Source organism: Heterodontus francisci, chromosome 23, assembly GCF_036365525.1.
Source record: "Heterodontus francisci isolate sHetFra1 chromosome 23, sHetFra1.hap1, whole genome shotgun sequence".
NCBI lineage: Eukaryota > Metazoa > Chordata > Chondrichthyes > Heterodontiformes > Heterodontidae > Heterodontus > Heterodontus francisci.
Genome location: NC_090393.1, coordinates 28,018,488 through 28,033,887, shown reverse-complemented (window position 1 = coordinate 28,033,887; position 15,400 = coordinate 28,018,488). Strand labels below are relative to the sequence as shown.

The 15,400-nt window shown below is 45.2% G+C and overlaps 1 protein-coding gene across 8 annotated transcripts in view; it reads left to right on the top strand.

Annotated features, from left to right (window-relative positions):
- The window catches only part of LOC137382665 (uncharacterized), a 231,890-nt gene that overhangs the window by 115,968 nt on the left and 100,522 nt on the right, over nucleotides 1-15,400 (top strand). For all 8 annotated transcript variants that reach the window (XM_068054903.1, XM_068054900.1, XM_068054902.1 and 5 more), the window contains 2 exons: nucleotides 4,184-4,351; nucleotides 4,614-4,675. In XM_068054903.1, the coding sequence (XP_067911004.1) occupies nucleotides 4,184-4,351; nucleotides 4,614-4,675 (230 nt within the window). The remainder of the gene's footprint in view (nucleotides 1-4,183; nucleotides 4,352-4,613; nucleotides 4,676-15,400) is intronic.

Genomic DNA, 15,400 nt, shown 5'->3' with positions numbered 1-15,400 from the left:
TGCGTAGCTCTGTCTACATGAAAAACAGGCACATCGTGAAAAAATAAAATAAAATGAAAATATAAAAAAGGCCAGTAATACTCTGAAGTTACTGAACTCAATGTTCAGTTCGCAAGGCTGTAGTGTGCCTGATCAAAAGATCAGGTGCTGCTCCTCGAGCTTGCGTTGATGTTCACTGGAACACTGGAGCAGGCCAAAGACACAAATGTTGGCATTCGAGCAGGGGCAGAGTGTTGAAATGGCAAGCGACCGGAAGCTCGGGGTCATGCTTTCGGACTGAGCAGAGGTATTCCGCAAAGCGGTCACCCGATCTGCATTTGGTCTCCCCTGTATAGAGGCGACCGCATTATGAGCAGCGAATACAGTATATCAAATTGAAGAAAGCACAAGTAAATTGTTGCTTCACCTGTAAGGTGTGTTTGGGGCCTTGGATGATGAGAGAGGAGGTAAAAGTCGGGTATTACAGCTGCTGCAATTGCACGGGAAGGTGCCATGGGAAGGGGACGAGATGATGGAGGAGTGGACCAGGGTGTCGCCGAGAGAACAATCCCTTGGGAATACTGACGGGAGGGAAAGGGAAGATTTGTTTAGTGGTGACATCACACTGGAGGTGGCAGAAATGGCAGAGGATGATCCCTTGGATATGGAGGCTGGTGGGGTGGAAAGTGAGGACAAGGGGAACCCTGTCACGGTTCTGGGAGGGGACGGGGTGAGGGCAGAAGTGCAGGAAATGGGTCAGATACGGTGAGGGCCCTGTCAACCACAGTGGGCGGGGAATCTTCAGTTGAGGAAAAAGGAAGACCTGTCAGAAGCGCTGTTGTGGAAGATTGCATTATCAGCACAGATGGGTCGGAGATGGAGAAACTGGGAGAATTGGATGGAGTCCTTACAGGAAACAGGGTGTGAGGAGGTGTAGTCAAAGTAGCCATGGGAGACGGTGGGCTTATAATGAATATTAGTAGACAGCCTATCCCCAGAGATGGAGACAGAGAAGTCGAGGAAGGGAAGTGAAGTGTCGGAGGTAGACCATGTAAAGGTGAGATAAGGGTGGAAATTGGAAGCAAAGTTGATGAAGATTTCCAGTTCAGGGCGAGAGCAGGAAGTGGCACCGATACAGTCGTCAATGTACTAAAAAAAGAGGTGAGGGTGGAGGCATGAGTAGGACTGGAACAATGAATGCTCAACATCCCACAAAAAGACGGGCATAACTCTGATCTATGCGGGTACCCACAGCAACACCTTTTATTTGAAGGAAGTGAGTGGAGTTGAAGGAGAAGTTGTTCAATGTGAGAACAAGTTCAGCCAGGTAGAGGAAGGTGGTGGTGGATGGGGACTGGTTGGGCCTCTGTTCAAGGAAGAAGCAGAGAGTCCTCACACCATCCTGGTGAGGAATGGAGGTGTAGAGAGATTGGACATCCATTGAGAAGAGGTGGTGGTTAGGGCCAAGAAACCGGAAATTGTCAAAATGACGTCGGACGTCTGAAGAGTTACGGCTGTAGGTGGTAAGAGAATGGACCAGGGGAGAAAAGATACAGTCAAGATAGGAAGAAATTTCAGTGGGCAGGAACAAGCTGAAGCAATGAGTCTACCAGGACACTCCTGTTTGTGGATTTTAGGTTGGAGGTAGAAGCAGGCTGTCCAGGGTTGTGGGACTATGGGGTTAGAAGCTGTAGAGGGAAGATCTCCGGAGATGAGGTCAGTGACAGTCCTGGAGACAGTGGCTTGATATTCAGTGGTGGGGTCATAGTCCAGAGGGAGATAGAAAGAAGAGTGTGAGAGTTGGCGCTCAACCTGTGCAAGGTAGAGGTCGGTATGCCAAACAACAACAGCACCCTTCATTTGCTTAAAACCTAATTCTTTCCTAGCCTTTGCCAGTTCTGATGAAAGGTCACAGACCTGAAACGTTAACTCTGCTTCTGTCTCCACAGATGCTGCCTGACCTGCTGAGTATTTCCAGCATTTTCTGTTTTTAATTTCATTTAAGGGCCTTGATTGGCCTGGGGTGGGCGGGCTGGTTTTCACTGCCACTGCCCCGTGTAAAATGATGGCGGGAGTGGGTCAGGAAGGGCCCCTGAACCCCTCTCTCCATTTTACGCCCTTTCCCCAAACCACCCCCCCCCCCCCCCCCCCACAGCCCCAAGAACCACCAGCCCGCTCTTTGTGGGGAGGTGGGAGGGTTTTGGGGAGGGAGAAAAATTCCAACAATCAGCATATTAAAATGGCACATTTCAAATTCCCTTCGCCATCCATCATGGAGTGGCTATTCTATGTCACCAATTGTAGCTAAAACTGTGAAAGGGAACAATTTCAGGATTCTTATCTTCATCACGGGTTCAAGTGCACACTGTAGAAATGCTAACTTGTATTCCAGAAATGGCAGATAGTTGGTTTAGAATGTATAATTTAGTCTTTTTCAACTATCTGTACACGTTCTGAATTTTCCTTATCTTTATTCTATTATTTGCCCTATTGCACAGATTCTGATAGGGATTAACAAGATCTTTATTAATTATAAGTTATTATTTTGCTTAGTTGGTAAAATGTACTCAAATTAAATTCTGAGAATTTATTTATTTAGAGATACAGCACTGAAACAGGCCCTTCGGCCCACTGAGTCTGTGTCGACCAACAACCACCCATTTATACTAACCCTGCAGTAATCCCATATTCCCTACCACCTATCTACACTAGGGGCAATTTACAATGGCCAATTTACCTATCAACCTGCAAGTCTTTGGCTGTGGGAGGAAACCGGAGCACCCGGCGAAATCCCAAGCGGTCACAGGGAGAACTTGCAAACTCCGCACAGGCAGTACCCAGAATCGAACCCGGGTCCCTGGAGCTGTGAGGCTGCAGTGCTAACCACTGTGCCACTGTGCCCCCCCAAGTTTTAGAAATTACAAACTAATGAAAAGCGCAGTATTAAAAGCATAAGATTTAAATTACACAATTGTTCAATCAAGTACAGTGGAAGCCAGTTAAATGTATTAATTTGGGACAAACAAAATTGATTGCTTAGAAACAGACTTGCATAACAGGGATGACTCTACCAGATCTGACCAAGTCATTTGTGAAAAATTAGACTGCCCAAAAAATTAACTTGCAAAAGGATCATCAGTATTTCAGCACATTATAACAGCTGAGAGGAAAATTAATCACCATGAAAAATGCTGGTTCTTTTACTGTGGTTTGATTTGCAGCAACCTTTTTGTGGTTTGACGTATGTAATTTTGGAATCTGTTTTTTCTAGTATAAACAAATCTAGGTTTTAGTATGATGGTTAACAACGTGCATTTTACCAACATTGGAACTAATTGCAGCACCTGTCAGAAATGTTTATTTTCCCTTGTGTATAATCTTTCCATGTATCAAAATATTACCATTTTGGGAATCTGTGATGAATGTTATTTATTAATCTAATACAGTTTGTTGATGTAACTATAAACACCACTTCTGAAGCATTTGGGCCTCCTTTAATTTTAACTTCTTTGTTTATGTTTATTAGTCTAATGCACTGACCACAGATTGACGCATAAGCTACATGAAATACTAACCTCAGCTTATTATGGCCGTTCAAAATGCTCTATAAGATATATTTTCATTTAAAAATGTATTTTAAAATAAGTGGAAGAGTTTAGAGTATAGTGTAACCTGGAATGTCACCGTAATGTAGGGATCGTACGGGAAATAATGACAATTAATTGATCAGGATTCCCAAATTGCACAGCTGATTACTGATCTAAATTTTAAGCATGTTGCCTGTTGCCACTCACCTGCCTCAGTCCTCTGGCACCCTCTGTTGCTGTGCTCCTGTGAGTAAGATCAGCTGGCATTGGAAAAGTTGATCTATTAGCAGATGGGCTAAGAGTTCCCAAAACACCCTACCTGGGGTTCTAGCCATTGCAGAATTAAGAGCACAAACCAAACCTGTGGCCCTCAATGACAACTGTGATTAGCTCCCCCAAAACTACAGAGGGGAGCATTAAAGGCAACGTACGCTCAACAAGAGCGATCCTGTTGGCAGCTTTCGCAATACTAGTTTCAGCAGTTCCGAATTCATAATCTATACAGAGCATACCTTTCAGAAAATGTATGGTAGCACTTTATATTCAAAAGAACACTTCCTAAGCTTTCCTTCTCTTGTAACTTGGCATATTTTATAACTTTTCTGTTTTTAAATTAGCCTTCATGGTATATTCGATTAATGTTGCAATGGCATTTGGAATGTTGGCATCTCTTTACGGTGACTTCATGCAAGCTGTTGGAGCCTCTATTCGTATTTTTGAGCTGCTGGACCGTAAGCCTAAAATCCCCTGTGTGGGTGGAAATCGCCTTGCTTCTCTTGAAGGCAGTAAGTAGATCTTCATATTTTCTGGTTCATTCGGCTTAGCCAGTAGTTTTCTTTCATTGATTCAGAATATTTCCATTTTCCTTCAAGTCACTTCGGAGAAGCTTGTTTATACTATCTGAATCGTTTCTCGACTTATTCTATGTCTTCTCACCAAAAACTCTCAATTTTAGAATACAGAAAATGTGAAATTCCCAAGGGTAATGAAAAATATTTGAAATTTCAATTGCATTTTTAGGGTATTAAAATGATTTTCTTATTTCAGGACTTGAGTTCCAGAAAGTCAGTTTTACGTACCCTACTAGACAGGCGTCCCAGGTTTTGAAGGTCAGTATTTTTGGATAAACCTACAAATACAGTGTAACTATTCCAGACGCAAATACGTTAGGGAAAATTTTTACCCCCAAGGACGGGTGGGAAGGTAAAACTTTTAACATACTCAAACCCAACCCAGCCACTTCCATTTTTAACGGAATCAGGTTGTGACAGTTAGGGTCTGCCAACCCTATCTTAGGAGGCTGGTGGTCATTAAATCTTTTAAGGAGGCTGCATATCTCCATTTTATTTCAATTAAAGTTTTCAACATATGGAGACTATGAATCCTAGTAGGTAAAAGAAGGCGAGAAGGTTAAGTGCCTTTATTGCACTTGTGGGTCAGGAGGAACATGAGCGCGACCCCACCCCACCAAGCTTGACTCCGTATGATGGGATCCATGCAACTGGCTGACTCCCAAACTCACCCTGCACCGCACCCTCCCCCCACCCCGCGATTTGCAATTCATTGCCGTACCCCCTCTCCTCCAAGATGTGTGATTCACCCCAACCCCCTATGATATCGAGGTTATCTGATATCGAGGTTATCTGACGTCTGCTCTGCAGGCCACCAGCCGACTGGTGGAAAACCATTTGGGGGCAAAAAAGCTTTAAAGACGTCGACCTCATATTCTTGCCATCACTAAGGCCACCTATTTCCATCTCTGTAGCATTGCCCAAGTTCGACCCTGTCTCCGCTCATCTGCTGCAACTCTCATTCATGCCTTCGTTACCTTTAGACTTGACTATTCCAACGTACTCCTGTCTCGTCTCCCACATTCTACCCTCTATAAACTCGAGGTCATCCAAAACTCTGCTGCCCAGTCTTAACATGCACCAAGTCCATCACCCATCACCCCTGTATTGACTGTCCTACAATGGCTCCCGGTCAAGCAACGTCTTGATTTTAAAATTTTCATCCTTGTTTTAAAATCCCTCCATGGCCTCATCCCTCCCTATCTCTGTAATCTCTTCCAACCCCACAACCCTCCGAGATATCTGTGTCCCTCTAACTTTGGCCTCTTGAGCATCCCCAATTTTAGTCGTTACACCATTGGTGGCCTTCAGTTGCCTGGGCCATAAGCTTTGCAATTCCCTCCTATACCTCTCTGCCTTTCTCCCTTGCTTTCCTCCTTTAAGACATTCCTTAAAACCTACCTCTCTGACCAAGCTTTTAGCCATCTGACATAATATCTCAGACAGTGGGAAACGGCGAGAGCGGAGCCGGAGCATAAAGAGACCGGGAGAGAGAGAGCGAGTTCACTCAGACAGCGGGAAACAGCAAGAGCGGAGCCGTGCATAGAGACCGGGAGAGAGAGCGAGAGTTCACTCAGGCAGCACCAGAGGTTTGAAAAATAGTCAACAGTGACATCACAGGAAAGCTGCAAGGTGATTGGTTGGTGAGTAACTGCTGTTCGGGAAGACCTCTAAATAGCTGGGTTCGTAACTAAAGTAAAGAGAAAGGTCTACAGCTTTTTTTTTAATATAGTAGGTAGTTTTTTTGGGGGGTGGGAATCAAGGTTCCTGATGTAAATAAACTAATTTTTGGGTAATTTAACGGAGTGAAAGAAGAGTGGAAAAAAAAAATAGTGATATCACAGGAAAACCGTAAGTTCATTGGTTGGTAAGTACTGCTAATTTGAATTACCTATTCTAAGTTGATTTCAGATTAAAGGTGAATAGGAGAAATATTTTACAGATTAAAAATTAAAGACCAGTCGGAAATTTAAAAAACAAATTAATATCTAATTAAATAAAATAGAGATGCAGGGTCAGGTGATGTGTTGTACTTGCATGATATGGGAACTGGTCGACCCCTTTGTGATTCCTGGTGACCACATCTGTAGCAAGTGTTGGCTGCTTGAGGAACTCCGGCTCAGAGCTGATGAGCTGGAGTCTGAGCTTCGGACACTGTGACACATCAGGGAGGGGGAGAGTTACCTGGACGCTGTGTTTCAGGAGGCAGTCACACCCTTTAGATTAACTACCGTGAATTCGGCCAGTGGTCAGGGACAGGAGGGTGTGACTATGAGGGATCCAGGAGGTAGTGCTGCAGGAGCCTAAGCCATTGTCCTTGTCCAACAGGTTTGAGATTCTTGCTCCCTGTGTGGACGAGAGCAGGGACTGTAGGGAGGATGAGCAAACTGACCACAGCACCGTGGTACAGGGAGCCATTCAAGTGAGGGGAGAAAAGAGAAATGTAGTCGTAATCAGAGATAGTATAGTTAGGGGCATAGACATGCTCTCTGTGGCCAGGATCAAGAGTCCCGAAGGCTCTGTTGCCTGCCTGGTGCCAGGGTTCGGGATATCTCATCCGGACTGCAGAGGAACTTGGAGTGGGAGGGGAAAGATCCAGTTGTCGTGGTCCACGTAGGTACCGACGATATAGGTAGAATGAGGTGAGAGGTTCTGCTGAGGCAATATGAGCAGCTCGGGGCTAAATTAAAAAGCAGAACCAAAAAGGTAATCTCCGGATTACTATCTGAGCCACGAGCAAATTTGCAAAGGGTCAATAAGATTATAGAGGTAAATGCATGGCTCAAAGATTGGTGTGGGAGAAATGGGTTCGAATTAGTGGGACATTGGCACCGGTACTGGGGAAGGAGGGAGCTGTTTCGATGGGACGGGCTCCACCTGAATCATGCTGGGACCAGAATCCTGGCGAATCGCATGACTAGGGCTGCAGATAGGGTTTTAAACTAAATAGTGGGGGGGGGGAGGGTTCAGTAGCATGGAAAAACAGGAAGTTAAAGGTGAAGGTAGGAGTGCAGTTTAGTGGTGAGGTTGATTATTACCAAACTGCAAGAAGTATACTGGTTAAACCAGAAGAGAGAAATAATAAACAGGCGAATAAAGCATCAGTGCTGAGGGACAGGTTAGGGGGTATAGCCCAAATAAGAGTTCTATATACAAATGCATGGAGTGTAAGGAATAAACTAGGTGAGCTGCAGGCGCAAATTCAAGTGGAAGATTATGATGTGGTGGCCATTGCGGAGACATGGCTGCAGGATGGTCGGGACTGGGAACTAAATATACCTGGTTATAAAGTTTACAGGAGGGACAGGGAAAATGGCAGATGGGTGGAGTAGCCTTACTGATTAGAAATAATATCATCTCATTGGTGAGGGAGGATATAATGAGGGGAAAGCATCCATGGGTGAAACTGAGGAACTGAAAAGGATCTAAAATTGTAATAGGTGTTGTGTATAGATCCCCTGGTAACAGTTCTGAGGTGTTAGATTGTATAAATGCACAAATTAGGCAAGTGTGTAACAAAGGCAGAGTAGTATTAATGAGAGATTTTAACTTCCGCATCGATTGGGAGAGGCAGACTAGCGCACCTGTCAGAAAGGTAGTGAATTTCTGGAATGTGCCTGGAATAGCTTCCTACAGCGATATGTCCCAGATGTAACAAGGGGACAGGCAATATTAGATTTAGTTATGAGTACTGAGCCAAATTTAATTAGTAGCCTAACTGTGCGTGAACATTTATCAAATAGTGATCACAACATGATCGAATTCAAGGTAGTGTTTGAAAGTGAAAAGCATGAATCAGCAACAAGAATTTTAGACTTTGGTAAGGCTGACTTTACCGGGATGAGACAGAGACTGTCCACGGTAAACTGGTTAGATCTGTTAATGGGTCAAACGACTGAAGAACAGTGGAGAATACTTCAAGAAACATTTAATGACATACAGAGCGAGTATATACCCCTGCTTTAACATCTCACACTGAAGAATGCCTGCAGAGTCTCATCGACAGGTTTGCGTCTGCCTGCAATGAATTTGGCCTAACCATCAGCCTCAAGAAAACGAACATCATGGGGCAGGATGTCAGAAATGCTCCATCCATCAATATTGGCGACCACGCTCTGGAAGTGGTTCAAGAGTTCACCTACCTAGGCTCAACTATCACCAGTAACCTGTCTCTAGATGCAGAAATCAACAAGCGCATGGGTAAGGCTTCCACTGCTATGTCCAGACTGGCCAAGAGAGTGTGGGAAAATGGCGCACTGACACGGAACACAAAAGTCCGAGTGTATCAGGCCTGTGTCCTCAGTACCTTGCTCTACGGCAGCGAGGCCTGGACAACGTATGCCAGCCAAGAGCGACGTCTCAATTCATTCCATCTTCACTGCCTTCGGAGAATACTTGGCATCAGGTGGCCGGACTATATCTCCAACACAGAAGTCCTTGAAGCGGCCAACACCCCCAGCTTATACACACTACTGAGTCAGCGGCGCTTGAGATGGCTTGGCCATGTGAGCCGCATGGAAGATGGCAGGATCCCCAAAGACACATTGTACAGCGAGCTCGCCACTGGTATCAGACCCACCGGCCGTCCATGTCTCCGTTATAAAGACGTCTGCAAACGCGACATGAAATCGTGTGACATTGATCACAAGTCGTGGGAGTCAGTTGCCAGCATTCGCCAGAGCTGGCGGGCAGCCATAAAGACAGGGCTAAATTGTGGCGAGTCGAAGAGACTTAGTAGTTGGCAGGAAAAAAGACAGAGGCGCAAGGGGAGAGCCAACTGTGCAACAGCCCCAACAAACAAATTTCTCTGCAGCACCTGTGGAAGAGCCTGTCACTCCAGAATTGGCCTTTATAGCCACTCCAGGCGCTGCTTCACAAACCACTGACCACCTCCAGGCGCGTATCCATTGTCTCTCGAGATAAGGAGGCCCAAAAGAAAGAAAAAGATATACCCCTGAGAGGAAAAAGCTCCACTTCACAGAAAAAACAGCCATGGACAACTGAAGAGATTAGGGATAGCATAAAACAAAGAGAAATGGCTTACAGAAATGCAAAACGCAGCACAGATCTGGCCAAATGGGATCAATACAAAGACCAGCAAAGGGTCACAAAGCAGCTTATAAGAGCTACTAAAAGAGATTATGAAAGAAAACTTGCAAGGGACATCAAAATCAATAAGAAGAAATTTTATAGTTACTTAAAGGGAAAGTGGGTGGTCAAGAGCAACGTAGGCCCACTAAAAGCTGAAAATGGAGATATCGTCATTGATAATGGGGAAATGGCAGACATGTTGAACAATTACTTTGCCTCAGTATTTACAGTTGAAAAGGAGGATAACTTGCCAGAAGTCCCGAAAAAATTGGTAGCCGATAGGGGACAGGGACTTAATACAATTAACATAAGTAAAACATCAGTAACAAGGAAATTAATGGAACTAAAGAGTGAGAAATCCCCAAGACCTGACGGTTTCCATCCGAGGGTGTTAAAGGAAGTATGGGAGCACATTGTAGATGCCCTAACTATAGTCTTTCAGAGTTCCCAAGATTCAGGAGTGGTCCCTCTGGATTGGAAAGTTGCACATGTCACTCCACTTTTCAAGAAGGGTGAAAGGGGGAACCAAATTAATTACAGACCAGTTAGTCTGACATCTGTGGTGGGCAAGTTGCTGGAGTCTATAATCAAGGATAGGGTGACTGAACACCTAGAAAAATTTCAGTTAATCAGGGACAGCCAGCATGGATTCATGACGGGAAGGTCATGCCTGATAAATCTCATTGAATTTTTTGAAGAGGTGACTAAGGTAGTGGACAGGGGAATGTCTATGGATGTTATTTATATGGACTTCCAGAAATCATTTGATAAAGTCCCACATAAGAGACTTTTGACTAAGGTAGAAGCCCAAGGAGTTGAGGGCAAATTATTGACATGGTTAGGAAGTTGGTTGAGTGGTAGGTGACAGAGAGTGGGGATAATGAGTAAGTACTCCAATTGACAGGATGTGACTAGTGGTGTCCTGCAGGGATCTGTATTGGGGCCTCAATTATTCGCATTATTCATTAACGACTTGGATGATGGCATAGTAAGTCATATATCCAAATTTGCTGATGATACAAAGTTAGGCGGCATTGTAGACAGTCTAGATGATAGCATAAAATTGCAGAGATATTGACTGACTAGGTGAGTGGGCTAAACTGTGGCAGATGGATTTCAATGTGGGCAAGTGTGAGATTATCCATTTCGACCAAAAAAAGATAGAGCAGGGTACTTTCTAAATGAGAAAGGGTGTTAAGTACAGTGGATGTCCAAAGAGACTGGGGGTTCAGGTGCATAGATCTTTAAAATGCCACGAGCAAGTGCAGAAAATAATCAAAAAGGCTAATGGAATGCTAATAAAAACAAGAATGCAGGAAATATTCAGCAGGTCTGCCAGCATCTGTGAAGAGAGAAGCAGAGTTAATGTTTTCAGGTCAGTGACCCTTCTTCAGAACTGGTAAATGTTAGAAATGTGAAAGGTTATAAGCAAATAAATCGGGGGGCGTGGGGCAAGAGATAGCAAAGGAGAAGGTGTAGCTAGGACAAGGTCACAGAGTAGCTGACCAGAAGGTCATGGAGCAAAGGCAAACAATATGTTAATGGTGTGTTGAAAGACAAAGCATTAGTACAGATAGGGTATTAACAGACTGAAAATTGAACAGTCGCAAGTACAAACATGAAAAAAAACAATGGGTAAGCAAACTGAACAAACTAAGATGAAATAAAATAAAATAAACACAAAAAAAAATTTAAAGGAAGAAAAAGAAAAAAATAACTAAAAATCAAAGTAAAATGGGGGGCCCATCATGTTCTGAAATTATTGAACTCAATGTTCAGTCCGGCAGGCTGTAGTGTGCCTAATCGGTAAATGTGATGCTGTTCCTCGAGCTTGCGTTGATGTTCACCGGAACACTGCAGCAATCCCAGGACAGAGATGTGAGCATGAGAGCAGGGGGGAGTGTTGAAATGGCAAGCAACCGGAAGCTCAGGGTCCTGCTTGCAGACTGAGCGGTGGTATTCCGCAAAGCGGTCATCCAGTCTGCGTTTGGTCTCCCCAATGTAGAGGAGACCACATTGTGAGCAGCGAATACAGTATACTACGTTGAAAGAAGTACAAGTAAATTGCTGCTTCATCTGAAAGGAGTGTTTGGGGCCTGGGATAGTGAGGAGAGAGGAGGTAAATGGGCAGGTATTACACCTCCTGCGATTGCAGGGGAAGGTGCCATGGGAAGAGGACGAGGTGGTGGGGGTAATGGAGGAGTGGACCAGGGTGTCATGGAGGGAATGATCCCTTCGGAATGCTGACAGGGGAAGGGAAGGGAAGATGCGTTTGGTAGTGGCATCATTGCTGGAGATGGCAGAAATGGCGGAGGATGACCCTTTGGATATGGAGGCTGATGGGGTGGAAAGTGAGGACAAGGGGAACCCTGTCGCGGTTCTGGGAGGGAGGGGAAGGGGTGAGGGTAGAGGTGTGGGAAATGGGCCGGACACGGTTGAGGGCCCTGTCAACCACAGTGGGGGGGGGAATCCTCGGTTGAGGAAAAAGGAAGACATATCAGAAGCGCTGTCATGGAAGGTAGCATCATCAGAGCAGATGCGTTGGAGTCAGAGAAACTGGGAGAATGGAATGGAGTCCTTACAGGAGGCAGGGTGTGAAGAAGTGTAGTCGAGGTGGCTGTGGGAGTTGGTGGGCTTATAATGGATATTAGTAGACAGCCTATCCCCAGAGATGGAGATAGAGAAGTCGAGGAAGGAAAGGGAAGTGTCGGAGATGGACCATGTAAAGGTAAGAGAAGGGTGGAAATTAGAAGCAAAGTTGATAAAGTTTTCCAGTTCGGGGTGGGAGCAGGAAACTGCACCGCTACAGTCATCAATGTACCTGAAAAAGAGTTGGGGAAGGGGCCTGAATAGGACTGAAACAAGGAATGTTCGACATATCCCACAAAAAGACAGACATAACTAGTACCCATATGGGTACCCATAGCAACACCTTTTACTTGAAGGAAGTGCGTGGAGTTGAAGGAGAAGTTGTTCAATGTGAGAACAGGTTCAGCCAGGTGGAGGAGGGTGGTGGTGGATGGGGACTGGTTGGGCCTCTGTTCAAGGAAGAAGGAGAGAGCCCTCAAACTGTCCTGGTGGGGGATGGAGGTGTCGAGAGATTGGACGTCCATCGTGAAGAGGAGGCTTTTGGGGTCAGGAAACTGGAAATTGTCAAAATGACGTAGGGCGTCAGAAGAGTCACGGATGTAGGTGGGAAGAGACTGGACGATGGGAGAAAAGATAGAGTCAAGATAGGAAGAAATAAGCTGTGGAGCAGGCTGACACAATGGGTCTGCCGGGACCGTCCTGTTTGTGGATTTTGGGAAGGAGGTAGAAGCGGGCTGTCCGGGGTTGTGGGACTATGAGGTTGGAAGCTGTAGAGGGAAGATCTTTTGAGGAGATGAGGTCAGTGACAGTCCTGTGGACAGTAGCTTGATGTTCGGTGGTGGGGTCATGGTCCAGAGGGAGGTAGGAAGAAGTGCCTGAAATTTGGCTGAGCCTCTGCAAGGTAGAGGTCGGTACGCCATACAACAACAGCACCACCCTTGTCTGCAGGTTTGATGACCATGTCGGGGTTAGACCTGAGAGAACGGAGTGCCTCAAGTTCAGAGGGGGACAGTTTAGAGTGAGTAAGGGAGGAGGGGCAGAGAAATTGAGATGACCAATGTCTCGCTGACAGTTTTCAATGAAAAGCTCAAGAGCGGGTGAAAGGCCAGGGGGGAGGGAGAATGCTGGAGGCGGATAAATGGGTCTACTGATTGGGGGGAGAAGTCCTGGTCAAAGAAGTGAGCCCGGAGGTGATGGAAGAGCTCAACGTCATGCCGAGTGCGAAATTCATTGAGGTGGGGGTGTAAGGGGATAAAACTGAGTCCTTTGCTGGGTACAGAACGTCCAGCGTCAGAGAGGGGGAGGTCAGGGGGTATAGTAAATACATGGCAAGGGGTCAGATCAGAAGGGGTGGTGTCAGAGGGAAGTGAAGGGGAAGAAGGATCTGGAGGGGCATTAGTCCCCATCAGCTGCTGGAGCTTGCGTTCCTTGACACCTGAAAGGAAGAAAAAAAGTTTTTTGTTAATGCGTCAGATGAGACGAAGGATGAAATGAAACTGCGGAGTAGAACAGCTTTGAGATAAGGTGAGTTGGTGCTGCTGGAGAGAGAGGTCCAGTGTGTACATGTGGCGACGCATAGCACTGAGTGTGGATCGCAGAATGCGGTGAGAGTAGCAGTCCAAGGAACGTTGTATTTCTCAGAAATACCTGTAATCCTGGGTGGATTCAAAACATGATGGGTGAAACTGCAGTTGGAATCCACGTGGAATAAGTCGGAGGTGAAGACAGTCACTGAGGAAGGAGATGTGGCTGTGAAAACGAGTTTTGGTAGACACTTTATCCAACACTGGAGGGAAATAGAAAGCAATGGAGGTGAACAGGGTAAAAGAGACAAACGAAAATCCTGTCGGAGACAAGAGCAGAGCTTCTTCAAGGTACGCATTCCAGGACGAGAAGTGGCAGTGAATTGAACACCAAAATAAAAGCAAAATACTGTGGATGCTGGAAATCTGAAATAAAAACAATGGAATGCTAACCTTTATATCTAGAGGATTGTAGTATAAAGACACAGAGGTTATGCTGCAGCTGTACAAAACCCTGGTTAGACCCCACTTGGAGTTCTGTGAGCAGTTCTGGGCACCACACCTTAGGAAAGATATATTGGCCTTGGAGGGAGTGCAACGTCGGTTTACAAGAATGATACCTGGACTACAGGGGTTAAGTTACGAGGCGAGATTACACAAATTAGGCTGTTTTCGCTAGAATTTAAAAGTTAAGGGGGGATCTGATCAAAGTCTTCAAAATATTATCAGGTAAAGACAGGCTAGATAAAGATAAACTATTTCCACTGGTTGGAGATTCTAAAACTAGGGGGATCGTCTAAAAATTAGGACCAGACTGTCCAGGAGAGATGTTAGGAAGCACTTCTTCACGCAAAGCGTGGTAGAGGTTTGGAACTCACTCCCACAAACAGCAGTTGAAGCTGGAACAGTTGTTAATTTTAAATCTGAGATAAATAGATTTTTGTTAAGCAAAGATATTAAGGGATATGGGCCAAAGGCAGATATATGGAGTTAGGCCGCGGATCAGCCATGATCTCATTGAATGGCGGGACAGGCTCGAGGGGCTGGATGGCCTACTCCTGTTCCTATCTTCCTATGTTCCTAATATCTCCTTTGTGTCTCGGTGTCATATTTTGTTTTATGCTCCTGTGAAGTGCCTTGGGATGTTTTATTACATTAAAGGCACTATGCAAATATAGGTTGTCGTCGTCGTGCCGTTAAATTCTGGGTTACTGCCTTACTTGGTTTCTCATCTGAAAATCATCTTTTTTTCCCCTCCTACCTCCTCCCCCAACCCTAGTCTTCCTTGGTCTGAGTTAATATATGAGCCATTGTGTTTGTGCCAGTGTTGGCTGGCACTTAATATATACATGTACCATGCATTCAGAGTTTTTGCTGTGTGCTGAGGGTCTGTAAATGCAGGACACGTCTTCTGCTAAATGGCCAAAAGGGGAGAGATTAAGTAGTCCACTTGTTTCATTTTGACAGCTTTTGGTTGAGAGTGACTGTTTAAAATTTTGAGGGGAAAATTAGAATGCAAGGAGTGATAATCTCAACCCTTTTTTTAGATCAAGTTTTTTTTGATTTGTCCTTGGGATATGGTTGACTCTGCAAGCCAGTATTTATTGCCTATCTCTAACTGTCCGTATGGTACCAAGAGTCAACCATGTTGTGTGGGACTGGAACCACATCTAGACCAGTCGGGCAACTTCACCTCCCTGAAGGACATTAGTGAACCAGTTGGGTTTTATCACAAGCTGGCAGTTTTCATGGTAACTTTCTAGGGTCAGTCTACTGATTG